Here is an 18,543-nt window from a genome sequence, read left to right on the forward strand (position 1 = left end):
TCACCCCACGGGGCACACATGTACGGGAAGAAAAAGCATCTGACCTACAAACCAGCGCGGTGGAGACGATGAAGACCACTTCAACTAGTTTCTGCTCCAACGCGAAGAAGCCACCGAGCACGAGTGATGACCTTTAAAATGCACCTTACAACACTCACGTGCCAATTTGTTAGTTAACCGGGTTTGAGTGCTTCCGCCTTCAGACCTGCATTAACTCTTCATGGCAGAGATTCATCACATTCCTCAGAGCGCCACGCAGCTGCTGCAGTGCTCTGCAGGGCAGAAGATGTGCACACTGTGTGGTCTTCTGCTGCTATGGCCCATCATGCTGTGCATTCAGAGATGCTCTTCTGCAGACCCGAGCTGTAACTGTAACAGCTCATTTTCTCCCAGAGAACCTCTGCTCACTGGATCTTTTTGTCTTTTGTGGATCTTTCTGTGGAAACTACAAATGTTTACGAAGGGAAATCCCAGCAGATCAGCAGTGACACCAGCTAACACGCCACACTCACCTTCTGCTGCTCAGCAGTGTTGGTCAAGTTACTTGAAAAAAGTAATCAGTAACTAATTACTGATTATTTCCCCTAAAAGTAATCCCGTTACTTTGCTGATTACTTATTTTCAAAAGTAATTAATCACTTAGTTACTTAGTTACTTTTTGAAAACACGATTTACAACCTGAATAGGTGATAAAGTGATAGATCTTTCAGCCCAATTCTACTTTTTCTACATAATCATCATACAAAATGTAATCAAATGGAAAAGTCTCTTTTTATAACTTGTTTTATTAGTTTTAATCTTTTAACTTTATGCATCAAGCAAAAATTTAATTATCTGCAACATTCTCTGACTGGAAGAAATTAGTTTAACATTTAAACCTATTTTCTGCACATTCCAGCACATAAAATAAAATATTTTGTGTGTTTACACTCAATCTTTCAAATAGATGCAAGTAAAACACAGCAGAAAATAAATAAAGTCAAAGACTAGCGGTCCTGTTGCTCTATTTTCACCTGTAAAGCAGGAGTGGGGTAGGCGGAGGGTTACCCTGGTGCAGGTGTGCAGCGGTCAGTGGAAGAATCCGCGAGTTTCTCTGTGAGTTTCCCATTACGTCGTAGCTACTCGGTGCTTGTTTGGAAGTTTAGGGGTTTTTTCGCTGTAAAAAGAAGTTTTCTTCCCACGCACAACGGACACTAATGTTTTTGTCACTTTTTATGGAATCAAACTCAAAGTAAGGTCAGTACTTCCACGCTTTAAACGCTGCACGCTCATACTCTCTCTGCACTCGATATATGATCCATTGTTGATCTGCACACAGCTGTTGTCACGAACGTCGCACTCGCTTACGTCACTGTCATGAGACATTCTCGCAAAAAAATCACGGTTTTAGTAACGCAGTAACGCAGCGTTCCTACGGGAAAGTAACGGTAATCTAATTACCGTTTTTGCCATAGTAATCCCTTACTTTACTCGTTACTTGAAAAAAGTAATCAGATTACTGCCCATCTCTGCTGCTCAGTTTGACCTTTATCATTTCCACATGGATGGAGTGGCTTCAATTAGATGTTTTCTTTCATGTGGAACAGGTGTACCTAACAAAGTGGCGGGTGACTGTGAAGCTTTGCGTGAAGCTTTGCGTTCACCATCTGATGTTGAAATGCGCATCAGCGAGATAAAACAGAGCCCTTAATGAGCTGAAAGTGAGACTCGAGCGTGTGCTGGGAGGTAACAGGAAGGAAATTCCTGCTTCCGAGCTCGTTTGTGTTGGACGGCAGTGATGCTGGGGGAGGGGGGGGGGTCTCCGGTGGGATCCGAGCTGTAAGTGCTCTTTGCTTGGAGAGAGAGACTTTCACAGTCTGCTGGACTCTTTAATGGACGTGAACGCTGAGCTGATAGTCACGCGGCGGGGGATCGATGTGACGATGCTTTCAGTCAGACTGGGAGATGTTGTCTTGCTCCGAGGAAGTGAGGAGTTCTGTTAGAGTGGATGTGGTGGGAAGAGGAGGCGGTGATGGACGGAGGTGGATGTGGGGGTTTACAAAGTTACAAACATGGTAAATGGCCTGTATTTATATAGCACTTCACTAGTCCCTAAGGACCCCAAAGCACTTTACACATCCACACAGCCACACACAGGTGATGGCAGCTACATTGTAGCCACAGCCACCCTGGGGCGCACTGACAGAGGCGAGGCTGCCGGACACTGGCGCCACCGGGCCCTCTGACCACCAACGGGCAACGGGTGAAGTGTCTTGCCCAAGGACACAACGACTGAGACTGTCCAAGCCGGGGCTCGAACCGGCAACCAGATGACTACAAGACGAACTCCCAACTCTTGAGCCACGATCGCCCCAACATGTGCAATACAAACAAATCTTCGGCTGTTTTCCCCATAATCTCTTTAACCCATCATAATTACAGCAGCTCACGTGACCTCGACATCATGGAGTGATTCCACTCTGTAAATACTCTTAATATCAGCCAGTTTTCAGTCTGCAGCCAACATCTAATCTAACATCTGCAGGAAGTCTTCTGATGTCCGAGCATTACAGCTGTTTTTATTTATTTATTTGAGAGACAGAAGAGTGAATCTGACTTTTTCGTCTTGTTTTCACATCCTCCATGAGACAGTTTATTTACAGTGGAGTTCATAATTCTGCAGAAAGTCGTCAGGAAAAGCGAGAGCTTTTGTTCCCCACGTTATTCAGATTCACTTCTACAAAGAAGCCAGACAAACAGACGCTGCTGTGAAATTCAGGGGAGACAGAAAAATCCGTCTGGAAACAAGAAAAAGTACAGACGAAGAAGAAACAAACAGCCAGAAACTGAGAAAGAAGAAGCTGTCAGTGACTGGACTTCACCTTTCTGCCTTTGAACGTGAGCTTGTTCTTTTTCTTGTTTTTATTCCCACAGTGATCTGGATCAGCGGCAGACCTCAGAGGTTTCATGACGTTTGGCTTCATAAACACTAACGAGGCTTCAGCGAGCTGCAAGGCTGAGATTTATTTAAGGCTTAAAGTTTGCATTGCAAAGGGCGCGGCCTCTCTGAGTGACTCTGTGCTGTCGAAGCATTTTAATGTAATTATTATTGTAATACTAACAAGCAGGGACATTCAGGGATCTCTGCACTGATCAGCAGGAGTCAGTGTCTGCAGCGTTTGATGTGGTCACTCAAGTCCAAAACACTCAGTAAAGCTTCAAAGTGCAAAAACCAGCGGGTGACGTCACATGAGCTACATCCATCTTTCATATACAGTCTATGTATATTGGGGGGCGACTGTGGCTCAGGGGGTTGGGAAGCGCATCTGTAACTGGAAGGTCGCCAGTTTGATCCCTGAGCTCTCTGTCCTGGTCGTTGTGTCCTTGGGCAACACACTTCACCTACCGCCTACTGGTGATGGTCAGAGGGGCCGATGGCGCGATATGGCAGCCTCGCCTCTGTCAGTCTGCCCCAGGACAGCTGTGGCTACAACCGTAGCTGCCTCCACCAGTGTGTGAATGAATAGTGGCATTGTAAAGCGCTTTGGGTGCCTTGAAAAGCGCTATATAAATCCAATCCATTATTATTATTCTATGTGGACAGTCCGTGGTTCCTGCGGTTGTGCAGGAAGCTTAGAGATGATCTGACCTCAGCGACACTTCCTGAGGCGTTCAGGGTCTCAGGTCAAACTGAGAAAAGCAAAATGCATTTTGTAGGTTCTGCTCGTTCTAGTGAAGCAGAGTTTTCAGTCACTTGGTGCAGACCGAGACTCAAACCTGACGACAGCTGGAGGCGTCAGACTCGGAGGTTTTTCCCTCCATGCTTCTTGCGTTGGTTTGTCATACTAAATAAAAAAAAGTGCACATCCGCTCTTATTCTAGAAGAAAGGCCAGGCTTTTTCAAATATATATGTTTTATTGATATGTTTATTTTACTGCAGGTTTATGTGAATCTGCTCCGAGTACAGCAGCTAGAAACATTTATTCACTGTGGGGACAAAATAACTGAAGTTGAGGCGTCAGACTTTCTTTTATTCACATCGCTGCAGTTTAATCTAATACCAGGCACACAGGCTGGACAGGCATCAACCCCCAGCCCTCTCGGGGTGACCGGGGGCCGCTCGGTCCACCTCCAGGACAGAAACGACAAAAAGGCAACAGTCACGTTTTCTCAGATGTCTGTAAATTAAAGCACGTCACACAGCTGCAAGCGAGAAGGCAACGAGGCGATGGTTAAACTGCAAACTGCTCCTTTAGCAGCTCACATCAACCTTCCTCTGAGTCTTCATCGCTTCAGTCTCCCAGCGTTTCTTTGGTGTCACGTTACAAACGATCGGGGACATTCCTGCTGTCTCTGCTCTCAAGGCGGGTTCAGAAAATAAAAAAACACGAGCCAGCAAAATTAAACACAGTCAGCAGGTGTAAAAACACGTGGGCGAAGGCGAGAGAGGCGTGGCGAACATTTAAGAAAAGAACGAAGAACAAAAACGTCAGATTTTCACAATAAAGTCAAAGTACACACGTACATAAAAATCACAAAAACCTGCAAAGCTGAAAAGACGGACGCCATCAGAGCGTTTGTACAGTAGAAACCTTAAAAAAACAAAACTCACTGACATTAGTAACAGCGTGGTGATAAAGTCCTGATCTTTTATTGTGAAAATAAAGGCTGAAGCTCTGAGATCAAAGTGATGACGGCCAAAAACCTCGTCTTACTTTATTTCTGTGAACACGTGAAAGTTAGGAGGGAGACATTTTCAGAATAAAGTCAGAGCAGTTAAAGCGTTACAGCTTTATTCGCCGTCGCTCTTCCTGACAGCGGCGTTTCCTGCACAGTGACGCTGCATATGCGGCATCAGCGAGGCAGGAAGTCACGCATGGATCCTAACGAACCGGACCGCTGCTCTGTGCCGCCTCTCCTCTGACTGTGGGGAGCTCAGCTGGTGATTGCACTTCCTGTACACCTGCTGCTGGTGTGATTGGTCGCTCGTCCAGCTCACTGTGTATCCCAGGAGAGGGAGGAGCACAGAGTCATCGCCAGCTGCAGACGCAGAGACGGCGTCTGTAGGGAAACAAGCTGGGCTCGGGTCAGCAGCAGTGCAGCTTTCAAAATAAGAGCGAGGATGTTGTCCAATAGCGACTCGAGCCTGTTTGTGGGAATCTGCATAAAAATATTCAGAGCAAAGTGGAAAAATCTGTTTTCTCTGTAACAGAAAATAAAATGTAGCAAATCTGTGACTCCTCTCCTGCTGCCCGCTCGAACATTCATCCAGGTCTTTGTTGATCAGAAGATCCTGGAGCAGTCAGGAAGTCTGTCCGCTCGATACGCGTTTATTTAAAAAACAAAGTTTCACTAAAAACAACCAAAACGTCTGCAGATGGGCCGCGGACCACAGTTTGGAAACCACTAATCATAGGTCGAGGGTCTTTAAGCAAGGCACTGAACGTGACATCACCCAAACATCCACATTAACCGCTGCCGAGGTGCTGCTGAGCAAGGCACTGAACTCCAGAGATACAGCAGCGCTTATTAATACTCGTGAGGATGAAATCCGGTGACAGCGAGTCTCCATCATCTCCATCGTCTCCACCTTCAGCTGCTCTGTGATCAGTCAAAGGTCACCCGGCGGGTCAGAGCGGAGGAGAGGACTCCACCTTCAGAGGGACGGCGGGTCGCAGCGGAGGAAGAGGAGGCCGTCTGCACAGAGGAGAGAAGACATTACTGCTCACTAGGGCTGCCACGATTAGTCGACTAGTCACGATTACGTCGACTATCAAAATCGTCGACGACTGATTTAATAGTCGACGCGTCGTTTGAAGCTTTGTAAGATCACAAAAGACGCAGGAATAAGTAGTAGGATTTAAGAGTGTAATAACGGACTGAAACAGAAGATGGCAGCACTGCACGTACAAGGATGCCAGCTGCCGTTAAACCCCGAAGAAGAAGAAGAAGAAGCTGTGTCCCAGAATTCATAGCGCGGCCCAGCGCAGTTTCCAACAATGGCGGCAGCTAGTTAGTTTTAATATTACTCTTATTATTCTTTCTGGGTCACAAAATAAACGTTTAACATATTTTCAGGCGAGAATGTAGCTGTGTAAACCTCAAATATCTGCTCAGTTTATCAAGACACCACATATTTTCAAAAGCGCTCCGACGTTTTCGGAGACGTCTGTTAGCCACTAGCTCGATAGCTAGCCGGGGGCTAGGCTAACTAGAGCCGTGAGAACACCGGACTCCCGGCAAATCGTTTTCAAACCCACCGCTGTCTTTCGCTACTCAGGTTAAACATGATATATAAGTCACTTAGATAACTTAAAAATGTTATTGTTTGGCTTTTTCAGTATTTTATTTGTTCCTGAGTAGGGATGGGTACCGGTATCCGGTGCCATGATGGCACCGGTTCTGACATAAACGGTAGTAACCAGACCGAAAAGCAGCGCACATTTCGGTGCTTTATTTCGGTGCTTTTTTTTTCCTGAGATGTGATACACTTTGAATTCTAGCCAATCATTTTACGTTTCCGGGGATAGTAGGCGGGTCCAGGTACGTACGTTCTTTTAGAGCAGAGCTACAGATTAAAAATGCCCAAGGTGAAGCGGTCAAAAGTCTTGCTGTACTTCACAGCAAAAGATGCAAACTCAGCAGCCTGCAACAAGTGCTTTAAGGTGATACTGTGATACTGTCAAAGGAGGTAACACCTGAAATCCGATGAAACACCTGGCGACGCATAGCGTTTTTTTTAAAAGCCGAAAAATGCGCCGTATTTGATAGCTTGCTGCGAGACCTCACACCGAGCGCATCTACTGCAGGTGTGGTGCCTGTTATCGACCCGGAGTTAGCAACATCCCCCAAAAAGCTGAAGAGTAGAGTCCTGGCCCCTAGCCCTGCCAGTGTAGCAGAAATGATGAGGATGATGATGCAGCAGCAGCCGTTCTTCTCTGCGTGAGTAGCTTAATGTTGTTCGTGTGTGATTTACGTTGAGTAGGCTAACCACGTTATTACATTAATGCATGTAAGGTGAACTAGCAAACACCATCATAGCTACATGCGGCTGTCTTCTTGTTTGATGGCAGATACTCCCTTCACCCTGGACAAAAAGGCTAAAATGACCAAAGAAAAAGTGGGAAACAGTTAAACATGAGAGGTTTTTGGATAAAGTTTTTGTTTTTTCCATTGTTAAAGCACTGCTTCCAGCCAAGAGTGATACCATATATGCCCTATAGCTGCAGAAAAGGCTAACATTGTTATCTTTTTACAAAAAAAACAGCTGAACATGAGAGGTTTTTGGACCAATTTTGTGTTCTCCATTCTTTAAGCACCGGTTCGAGCACCGTTTAAGCACCGGCACTGTTTCAAAAGTACCGGTTTGGCACCGGTATCAGATAAAACCTAAACGATACCCATCCCTATTCCTGAGTAAATCGGTTTGGCTGAGATTAAAGTTATAGTTTTTACACAGCTGAATAAACGTCAAGCAGACAGCTGATTATCAGAAGTGTGAGATGCTCGAGAATTTACTCCGGTGTCCTGTTATATTTTAGATAGCAAGGAGTTTATTAAACTTCACCGAAACAATCTGCAAATGTCATTAAAATGTAATAAACTATCATCTTGCCTTTATTTTTAGTTAGCACATACCTTAAACACTTAAAGCTGTAAGCTAATGATAGTTATATAAGAGCAGATGCTGCTGGTGCAATAAGCTGTACTTTTACATCCAATGGATGATGATCTGATTAGTCGACTATCAAAATAATCGTTTGTGGCAGCCCTACTGCTCACGTTCACTTTTACATCAGAGACGGCCTTCAGCTGAGCAAACAGCTCCTGCACACGTTTCAAATTCAGTTTCAACACGTTTACATCTTTGAACCGTTTCAGGCTTAAAAATCTCCGACCAAAACTAACGTCTGTGAATCTGCTTTCTTCAGGTTTTATTGTTTATGCTTTTTTAGTTTCATGCAGTGTTGCCAACTCCTCAGTAAGGAAAATCGCTATTGGCTGTCCTAGAAGTCGCTAGAAGTCGCTAAATGTCGTCATCACCTAATTTGCATAATTGGTCATGTTAATGTAATTGTAACCTACGGTGTTGGAGAGAGAAATAACATCGTGGACGAGACATAAAGTGAGCAAAAACGTCCTAAATGCATTTAGAATTTATTTAGAACTACAAATTAAATTTCTTTTAGCAATTATTGTTTTTTGCTGCGAAGCCGCCACCCTCACTCGCTCGTTTTCACGCCCTGGCATTTGTGCAACACTTTACAAAAAGAGCAGCTTCCCGTTAAAAAGTCACAGCTGTACATGTTGAACGATTAGCTCCACTCTTCGTCTGTTGGACGAGCTGATTGGCTCAAACACAGCTGCGATTTCACTCATGATGCAAACATCCTGTCTCTCTTCCTGTCAGATTACAGGAAACTTGGGCCTCCGTGAGGGAGGAAGTACACTTACGTCATCGTCTTAGATCAGAAAGCTTTAAGAAAGAGACAAAAAGCTGTCGGGTGTACCTGTTGGGTCCGGCAGCAGCAGGTGCGACTGCCCCGTGTGGCGGCGGTTTACTGTTGGAGTTGTAGACGGGGTGTGGCGGAAGGTAGGGGTTGGACGGCATGGCTGGAGGGCGGGGCTTCTTTGGGACTAGAGGTTTGAGTGGAACAGAAACCTGCAGAAAGAAACAAATGAGTGTCACCTGTAACTGCTCGGCTGGCTCAAAGGAAATGTGACATCACGAGGATTTCTTAAATCAAACGGTTGATTGGTTTCCTCTTTACGAATGAATCAGCTGCAGCTTTGAAACTTACCAAGTCTGAAATGATCAAACAGGTGATTCTATCCAATCAGGAGCCTGCATGCCCAACGCTCATCTGCGTTCCTGAACGCCTCATTAATGTTGGGCATGATTCCAGCCAACCAATCACATCACACCCTCACACAGCCAGTCTGACCATCAGCTCTCAGTAATCACAGTGATCGATCCATCCCATCACCATTTCAGCTCTTAGCACTACTATAAGCTCTCTATGTGCTAGCAGCTAGCAGCATGCAGGGAGGGCGTACCTGTCCAGGTGTGATGGGGTCAGGGGGGAGAGGCTTGTTGGGCGGAGCTGGTCGACTCACCAGCTGCTGGAGGGTTAGCGAGGAAGAAGAGAGGAAGAAGAGTGAAGCTTCAGCAACAAAGACGAGGACACGTGAGGAGGAAACAGAGCACGGCAGGTGGCGAGGACTCGAGGTCGTTGAGCTTTATTTTGAAATTCTCTGTTGACTGACGTGAAGCCGAGACGTCTGACTCACTAATGAGATGTTATTTCATGTCAGACTGATAGTGCAGCATGCAGGCAGGAATTAATAACAGGGGAACCAAAGAAAAGGGTCAGACAGATGTTTCACCTGCTGATTAGCACCATGATCCTGGAACTTCAGATTAAACTGACCACCTGCTGCATTAGGGGAGGTGTGAGGGGGTAATTTGATTTCTTATTTGTGTTTTTCGATTTAAATATTTTTAGTTTTATGACTCGACTGGAGCGGCGGGACCTGAAAATGACGCACCAGCAGCTGCAGTTCCTCTAACATCCAGCAGAGGCAGCAGTGAGTCAGTCACAATTCTGTTCATTTGTATTTAAGGATTGAAGTTTGCACTTTTAGGGGCGTGGCCTCTTTGACTGACAGGTATCTGCTAGCTTCACCTGAACTGGACCTCTGGACGTGTTTGTGCTGCTGGCGCCTTTTTATTGACATCATCCAACCAATAACATGGCTGCTGTGAGGTCACCAAGAAGGCGGAGCTCCAGTTTTGCTGAGTCATGGATTCTGTTTGAACTTCAGCGCTACATCAGCAGTGACAACACGTTCCAACACACACACACACACGTACTGCAGACAAACGGGACGGACAGTAACACTACACACTACAGGTAGCGTACCTGGTTGGAGGGGGTGGGGGGGTCAGGGGGCAGAGGCTTGGTGGGGGGGGCCGGTCGCTGTTTAACCAGCTGAAGCAGCAGAAATAAAAAGTCAGAAGAACATGGAGTCAGTGTGGAGGCCGAGCTGACAGCGAGGAACAGTTCAACATTTTAGGGAATCCTCAAAATTCACCGTTCACGCTGCAGGTGAGCGTCGACCTGACGAGGTCGGCTTTTGTGCTTCACCTGTGAAAATTAATAACGCGCTCCTAATTATGTGGCGTTTGTGGCGGCTCACAGCCAAAACACTTGTGCTAGCAAACAAACACTGAAGTCGTTCGCAGTTCTGGAGAGTTACAACACGCCGTGATTGGCTGCACGTCTGCTGGGAAGCTTTCGCTGCAGGAAAGGAGAGAAGCAGCGTGTTTGGTTTGTCCACTTCAGCTGAACACCTCACAGAGCCAACAGATCTACCTGTGCAGGTGTGTGAGGGCCTGACACCATGAAGAGCGCCTTCTCAAGCCTTTGCTGTTTGGAAATGCGGCTGACCGCCATCCTCCGTCTGCTCGAGCGCGCCTCGCTCTCCTCACGTAGGCGGTGCTTCCTGTCGCTGCTGCTCGTTGTGTTCACTGCTGACCGTCTCTCAGAGCCCCGCCCAGAGCGACACGTTAAACGACCTCAGCTGATTTTATTTCTGAGGTCTCGGGGACGGAGAGAATCTGAGGATCGTTTAAAATGCTGAACTTTTCCTGCTTTTCCACTGAACACACGAATCTGCACGAATGATTCGTTACGACTAAAACGACACGACTCACACACGTCATGCATCACGACGCCACACACAGACACACTCAGGACACACACACACCTAGAGGGGAGCGGTTACCTGCGGTGGAGGTTTTAGAGCAGGGTCTGGGGGGAGTGGCTTAGTGGGAGGAGCAGGTCTGTCATGAACCTGATTGGAGAGGAAACAGGAAGCAGAAGCAGAGTGACAGCTGACAGACTCAGAGGTCAGAGGCCAAACGGGCAGGTGTGTTAATGTCAGACAGAAGAGGCAAAGCGATCAAGTGCAGGTGTTGGAGCGCGCCACTTCCTCTGAGCCGTCGGCGACGTTTCACTTCATGTTTCTGCGAAGCCGCGCCCGCTTCTGCTCGAGTCTCAGTATTAATTTTACTCGCTGCAGACAGGAAGTTTACTCAGAACGGAGCGGGGAGAAGGAAGCGGCGCCACAGCGCACACGGTCATATATGGTCAAAGTAACACGAGCGTCTGTGATGTCATTCGATACAAGAAGAGAAATATGGAAATATATTTTGGGAGCTCACTGCAGGATGCAGGGCGGAGTCTAATATTTAACAGGATGTGGTTCAGAAGAACTGGGCGTGTTTTAAAGGAAACGTAGGTGTTAGTGGATGAAAATAAAGAAAAACCCAAACCACGAGTGGTCCTCACTCACAGAACCAACAAAACCTCCACAGTTTGCTTCAAATCTTCACTCTTAAAAAGACAGATTTTAAAAATACTAAACTCGCTCTCCACCCTGAATGCTCGCTCAGGCGCTTCGCCATGGCGTGCTGCACCTCTCCAGCTGCAAACATCTGCAAACAGTCAGTGTCGGCGTGTCTGCGCGGTTACTCTGGTTACCTCTTTTTGGGGCGGGGTCAGCGGGATGTCCGTCTGAGGGTTCAGGTTGTATCTGAGAGGTCGGACCTGCTCTCCGTTCCTGCCGTCCACTCGCTCCATCGCCGGAGTCCTGGACGAGAAGGCGAGTAAATCAAAGAGACGGGCGGCTCAGAATCTCTGTGACGCTCTTATTTTATTACAGTTTATATGTTTTTATATAACAGCTGATCCAAAGTCACCACACGTCACTACCTGCCTACAGGACACGTACACAGTTAAAGCTGCTGCAGGTTTGTGGGGGGTGGACACGAGGAGCTCGGGGTCTTTAATCACCTGAGCCGCCCTACAGGACACTACAGGTCACTACAGGTCACTCTGCTTTATGTTTGATTCCTGGCTGTGAAAATCACAGCTCTGAGTTTACGCAGGCTTCCCATCAGTGAGATGTTTCATTTAAAAAGTCTGTTTGCTGAGCAGCTCCAGCTGTGCAGCATCATAGACAACCAGACGTTTCATTGGCTGTGATTTTTGGCCAAATTTAGCAGCACAACTTTTGTTTTTTGGTTTTTTAGATCTATAAAAGTGAAAAACTGTAACGTAGAACAAACATCATGGTGCTGCTGCTCAGTTTGCTGACTGGAAAAACAGATTTTTGAGACATTTTTCAAGTCAGTACTGAGGAAAAGATTTTGAGGAGTCAGGTGGGAAGGATCCAGGTACGACTTAAAGCTGCGCCAGGAAACCGCGTCCTGAGACGTGCTTAGAGGAGCCTCGAACTCTGACTTTGTTTAGTTTCTGCAGGAGGAGACGTGGACCTGCACAGCTTTAAGTCCTGACGAGGTTCTGCTCCACAGGTGAGAGCAGACGGTCAGTGAGGCGAAGGAAGCGGCGAGCGTGTAAACGACAGCAGAGACACTTTATCAGCATCCATCAGCCCAGCGCTTCATCACCTCTCTGACTCTAACGGGACAGAGCACAGAGCAGGACCCTGCAGGTCCAGCAGTACCTGGAGACGTGGGTGGGCGTTACCTCCAAACCCCACAACTCACAGTCAGCCACACTGCATCGTGGGTAAGAAAGAGCACATCAGAACCAGGCTGCAGGTGGAGAGAGGCCGCATACCTGAAGCTAACGGTTTCACATGAGGAAGACTTCACTGGTTTATCTTCATCAGTAACACACACACACACGCACACGCACACACACACACACACACACACACACACTTACCGGTTGTGCTGTCGAGCTTTATGAAACGGGCTGTTCGGTCCCAGGCAGAAGAGACGCTGACGGAAACCAGGGAACCGAAGAACGAGGAAGAGGAGGACCACCGGCAGGATGAAGAGGAAGATGACAAGCAGGGCGACTCGGACGGGATCTGATTCTGAACGCAAAAACACGAAGGATTAACGGGCGCTGCAGAGAAGACGCGGATCGTCTCGTTTTTGGACGGTTTTTCAGAGCGAAGCACCTCGAGACGCTCGGGCCGGGCCGCTGTCCACGCTGCCGCCGTGACCCGAGTACCTGCAGTCGGGCGGAGCCCAGCCCACCTCGCAGTGACAGTTCCTGTTGCTGTTACACGCCTGCAACACAAACACACAAAACAGACTCGCACTGTCACCAAGAACAGCAGGGACCTGGTTGTAGTTACCGTCTGTGGTAGCGGGCGGAGGTCGTCTGCACCACCTCAGCTAAATGGTAAAAAACTAGATTTCTGCAAAATGACGTCACTTCCGGTTTCGGGCAGGTCATGGCGGACATGCGATAGTTCACGCTGATGGACGTAGGAAGTGTTACAAACAGCTGATCGGATCAGCAAAGCGTGTTTCTGGAATATTATGTTTTTGTTGCTGCAAGTGCTTTTTATGCAGTTTTTGCAAAACTATATGTGGAAGGAAACTGTGACCGAGGACAAGCTGATGGCATAAGATGTAAGTACAACTCCTCCGGTTTCATATGCAAAAAACATTATTGCGCTAGCTCACGTGGTTGCAGAGCTACCGGGATTTAAAAATAGTTACGCAAAACGGAGCGTGCTGCTCTGACCGGCTTTAAAGGGTTAATGTGAAGAATCCTCCCAAAGTGCAAGGCAGTAGGTCTTTCTCATGACCAGCAGGGGGCGACTCCTCAGCAGATAAATCATGACCTCAGTAAACACTGATGAATTTATTTGGTCTCGTGTGAAATTATGGTGGAAACCTCTGTCTTTGTGCCAACGTGTACCTCACACATTGTTAAACGTGACTCACCCCGTGGCCGTTGCATTTCCTGCGACACTCGTCCACACCGAACACTGATACATCCTGACACTTCTGGTTCAAACAGGCCTGAAACAGCAACAAAATCACACGTCTACAAAAGTTTGTTTCAAGAAATTCTCACAAAAATCTTACAAAACTGAGTATTTGGAACTTCAGTGGAACATTTGGTTTTCTCCATCTAAGGAGCTTGGAGAGAAACGCCACTGGACTTCTTTAAGTTTCTTTGAAACTTGTTTTTCTTTCCCAGCTGCTTCGATAACCATGACCTGGAAGACTGTGAACCTACACAGACGCTTTGCTTTTAATCGTTGCATCTCTTATAATTAAAATTACTGCAGCTAAAGAGAGTTAATTCAAATACAAACTGTCCCACAGCCTGTAGGAGGCGCTGTCTGACCTTGCCGCGGCCGCATGCGGTGCCGTGGGCCACGGTGGCGGGGTCGGACACATCGTCACCCAGGTGGAAGAAGGTGCCTCTGCAGACCAGGTCGCTGTTGTTGAAGTGGACCCTGGTGGTGAGGATCTCTGCGTTGGTGCCCAGCAGGGGGCGGTCCCTCCCACCCTGACACTGGATCCTGCCGCAGTGAACGTCCCTGCATCGGCAAGCAAACGTGACAGGAAGTGAAGTGTGGGAAAAGCTGGAATTTTGGTTCCCATAAGCATAGCAAACTTCCAATTTTTGGTCTCCAAAAAAAGATATGAACACACACACACACACACACACACACACAGGCATGATGGGATTTGTAGGCCTGCAGTGCAGTAACGCAGCAGTGACCATGACAGTGACCCTGTGGACTCACGAGTTCCTGCAGGGGATGTAGGAGCCGTTGGTCAGCTGACCACAGTTTCCATATTTGTTTCCCTTTTTGTTCACAGACGAGAAACAGACGGCGGGAGCGCTGGTGGCATCTGAAGACAGGAAGAGAAACCAGTCACAAATGCACGTTTTAAACTGGTTTAAACCAAAAGAGCCAAAGTTTAGTCAGAGTGCAACAGAAACCAGGCTTCAAACAGGCTGGCTCAGTGCAAACTGGTTTAAGATTCATGAAGCTTAAAACTGGTTTAAGCTTCATGCAAACTGTTTTAAGCTTCATGCAAACTGGTTTAAACTTCATGCAAACTGGTTTAAACTTCATGCAAACTGGTTTAAGCTTCATGCAAACTGGTTTAAGCTTCATGCAAACTGGTTTAAGCTTCATGCAAACTGGTTTAAGCTTCATGCAAACTGTTTTAAGCTTCATGCAAACTGGTTTAAGCTTCATGCAAACTGGTTTAAGCTTCATGCAAACTGTTTTAAGCTTCATGCAAACTGGTTTAAGCTTCATGCAAACTGGTTTAAGCTTCATGCAAACTGGTTTAAGCTTCATGCAAACTGGTTTAAGCTTCATGCAAACTGTTTTAAGCTTCATGCAAACTGGTTTAAACTTCATGCAAACTGGTTTAAGCTTCATGCAAACTGGTTTAAGCTTCATGCAAACTGGTTTAAGCTTCATGCAAACTGGTTTAAGCTTCATGCAAACTGTTTTAAACTTCATGCAAACTGGTTTAAGCTTCATGCAAACTGGTTTAAGCTCCATGCAAACTGGGTTAAGCTTCATGCAAACTGGGTTAAGCTTTGTTGGCTTCAGTGTTGGTTCACTGTGCAGGTCAAACTCCAGGTCGCTGGTACGTGAGGTGGAAATAGATTTAGGCCAAAATAAGCTGTGATAAATTGTGATTAACAGGTGATTTAGCTCATTCTCAGCTGTGTAATCGTCCTCACACAGCTTTCAGTCCTCATTAGTGGCTCACACTGATTATTTCCTCCATGTTTAATATAAACATCCAGCACAGGAACAGACTGGAGTCTTACTGGGTCCCCACAGCGTCTGGCACTGGCTGTGCATGCTGGCGCAGACTCCTCCATAGCAGTAGGAGGCGTCCTCCTCACAGGGTTCCCCATTCTGCAGAAATACATTGGGGGGGCAGTAGGGGGAGGAGCCTGTGCAGTACTCAGGGAGGTCGCATTCCCCGAGAGGCTCGCGACACACCGAACCCGCCGCTCGCAGCTGATGGAGGAGGAAGAGGAGGAGTTAGATGAAAAGCAGGAAACATTATTTTTACATTTGTGGGCGTCGACGTCAGCCTGACCTTACAGTCCTGGCAGCAGATACCATCAGATGAGCACTGAGCTCCAGGAAGCAGCTTACAGGTGGAGGCGTTACAGCAGGGGTCCTCACACTCCTGACCAATCAGAGCACAGCAACACATCATCAACAGTAACGTGTGTGACCTTCATCACTGCTACGAGTGACGAAGAGTAACTGACTGAAGCAAACGTGCTGCGAGATAAACTCTTCCAGCTGGAGCAGCAGAAGCAGGTGAGCAGGTGAACAGGTGAGTACCTCCAGCAGGCCGCAGTCACACTCCTCCCCTTTCTCCACGTAGAGGTTTCCACAGCGAGGTCCTCCCAGCAGATGCTCCGGCTGTGGCACGTTGAACAGACACATGCCGCCGCCGTGCAGCAGGCTGACGGACAGATCTGCAGCGCTGCAGCTGCTGAATAGCTGACCCGGCATGAACCTGAGGTCAGAGGTCACAGGACACTGGTATTACACAAACGAACCAGGAAAACCTCAGGACTGAAAAATGACACCGAACTGAATCTGCGGCTCCTCTAACGACCACGTGAGGCTCCAGCAAAGAGCCAGTAAACAACAGACACATTAAGGCTGCGTCCACACGTAAACGGCGTTTTCAATCACTGATAACTGAGATGTTTGAAAACTCTGTTTTTGTGTTTACGTGTGGACGAGGAAAACTGAGGTTTGGTCACGCAATGTCAAAGGTGTGCGCCTTTTTTGATGTGGCGCTGTGCGTTATTGTTTACATCAGATTATTTCTACAATGGCGGACAGACAGAAAATACGATGGCTGTTAATCCGACTATCTGCAGTTTTTCCATGCTTACATTTACACACAGTTACCGTCAGAGGCGTCAGCGTGAACTTCGGACGCGGCTTCTACATTCAACACAGCCGCTGTCACAACCCAACTCCCGACATCGGTTTTGAATACTTAATTTACATCTATGTATGCTGTATGCATTTTGTTCATTCCTAAGTTGTGAGTCAACACTAGGGCTGCACGATTTTGCATAAAATGAGAATCACGATTCTCTCACGATTTTCTTTCCCAGTATAAATATTTATTGCACTTATTAACTGCACATCAACTTCGTAACAGTTGAGACTGAACATAAAAACAATAAATAAACATAAAAACAACAAATGTCTCACATTTTGTCGTTGCCGCAAAATGTTGTACTGCTTGAAATTGCGTCTCCACCGTTGCTCGACACTGCGTGTATAGAGCAGGTAGTGCAACAATAGAAAAATAGTTGCGGGACGGCACTGTGTAGCGTTTGTCTAGGGTGTTGATCATTTTCCTGAATCCCTCGTTTTGCACAGTGTTGATGGAGCCATATCTTTGGTCAGGTGATAAGTAATAGCCTCCGTAATTTCTTTGTGCCTGCGGGAGTTCGACGGGTATAGGGAAGCGCTGTATAAGGTTCCCGTTATTGATGTTTGGGTGGTTGACCGGGACGGATTTTCTCCTGTCACTTTCTCGTCATCCCTGACGTGCTCTCCGTTGTTTTCCCTGCTAATTTTAGCATCACAGCTTCTGTATCACGTGGTATAAGGCTCCGCCCTTGTCATTTGTTGAGCAGGAAGAGTGAGCGCTTGTTTTCATGCAGATTACGTCCCGGATCAAAATGCGGTACAATCGTCGATTTTTAAAAAAAAATCGTTGTCATTTGGAAATGAGATCGCACATAAGTATGAATCAAGATCGTGATTTTCTAACGAATAATCGTGCAGCCCTATTCAACACCAACCAAAATGCTGTCTTTAGTTATTTACCTTTGAAATGATGACGGCACTTGTAAAGTAACACAAAATGATTTCCAGGAAAAGTACTTCAGGTTTTATGAGGATACAAAACCCTGTTCGGTCTTTCCCTCCCAGGCTCACAGACTTCTGATTGGCCAACATCTCGTTTTTAGCGTTCACATGTGGGCAGAGATATTTTTTCCAACTTTACAGCATATTAACAGCCTGATGCAAAAACCAAACACTTTGGTCTCTGTGGATAATTTCATTAAGGCTTTAACGGGTTTTTTAAACGACAGACTGACGGAGCTGATCGAACAGGAAACATGATCCAACACCGGAGCTGAGGTCACGGTTCACCTTTGTTTTCAGCCTGAACTCTGACCTGACGGGTCCGAGGGCGTAATAAGAGGAACTTATTGAAAATGAATAGAAAATTCAATAACTTTATTTAACTTTATTTAACCTTATTTAACTTTATTTGACCGGGTGAGACCTTGAGAGCACGTTCTTTGGGAAAAGGGGGAACGATTAAAAGAAGCTGTGCTTAAATCCTGCTGAGACCTTTAAGACTTCAGAGATGTGAAGCAGTTGAAGCACAGAGTGAAACTCAGAGTCTCAGCAGGTTCGGGGTCCTGATGCTGACCCGGGTTAAACAGTCTGGCACTGACCCGGTTGAGGGCTCCATGATGCAGCCGCCGAGCCGCGGCTCGTTCTGGCAGGAGCAGTGGCGCTCCGCGGTGTCGTGGCTCATCCCGAGGTTGTGACCTAGCTCGTGAGCAACAGTTGAAGCCACGCCCAGAACACTGACCAGGTGATCCTGACAGGAAGAGAGAAATCGCTTCATTTTTATGGATTTTGTCAGTAAAGTGTAAAAAAGATCAAATTTTACACTAAAATCT

At 46.8% G+C, this 18,543-nt stretch overlaps 1 protein-coding gene across 6 annotated transcripts in view; it reads right to left on the reverse strand.

Moving 5' to 3' along the window:
- Positions 1–3,875: 3,875 nt before the first annotated feature.
- Positions 3,876–18,543, reverse strand: part of adam15 (ADAM metallopeptidase domain 15) — a 30,548-nt gene continuing 15,880 nt past the window's right edge. Inside the window, exons 11-26 of one of the 6 annotated variants that reach the window (XM_085176293.1) lie at positions 18,313–18,461; positions 16,154–16,331; positions 15,900–15,992; positions 15,622–15,817; positions 14,570–14,678; positions 14,164–14,359; positions 13,755–13,832; positions 12,977–13,088; positions 12,736–12,889; positions 12,512–12,565; positions 11,527–11,635; positions 10,769–10,837; positions 9,904–9,972; positions 9,038–9,103; positions 8,491–8,642; positions 3,876–5,677 (exon numbers count right to left, since the gene is read on the reverse strand). In XM_085176293.1, the coding sequence (XP_085032419.1) occupies positions 5,611–5,677; positions 8,491–8,642; positions 9,038–9,103; positions 9,904–9,972; positions 10,769–10,837; positions 11,527–11,635; positions 12,512–12,565; positions 12,736–12,889; positions 12,977–13,088; positions 13,755–13,832; positions 14,164–14,359; positions 14,570–14,678; positions 15,622–15,817; positions 15,900–15,992; positions 16,154–16,331; positions 18,313–18,461 (1,851 nt within the window). In that variant the 3' untranslated portion in view covers positions 3,876–5,610. The remainder of the gene's footprint in view (positions 5,678–8,490; positions 8,643–9,037; positions 9,104–9,903; positions 9,973–10,768; positions 10,838–11,526; positions 11,636–12,511; positions 12,566–12,735; positions 12,890–12,976; positions 13,089–13,754; positions 13,833–14,163; positions 14,360–14,569; positions 14,679–15,621; positions 15,818–15,899; positions 15,993–16,153; positions 16,332–18,312; positions 18,462–18,543) is intronic. The other 5 variants (XM_085176294.1, XM_085176289.1, XM_085176291.1 and 2 more) reach the window with 5 other exon arrangements.

This window comes from Neolamprologus multifasciatus, chromosome 11 (genome assembly GCF_963576455.1).
Source record: "Neolamprologus multifasciatus chromosome 11, fNeoMul1.2, whole genome shotgun sequence".
Classification (NCBI taxonomy): domain Eukaryota; kingdom Metazoa; phylum Chordata; class Actinopteri; order Cichliformes; family Cichlidae; genus Neolamprologus; species Neolamprologus multifasciatus.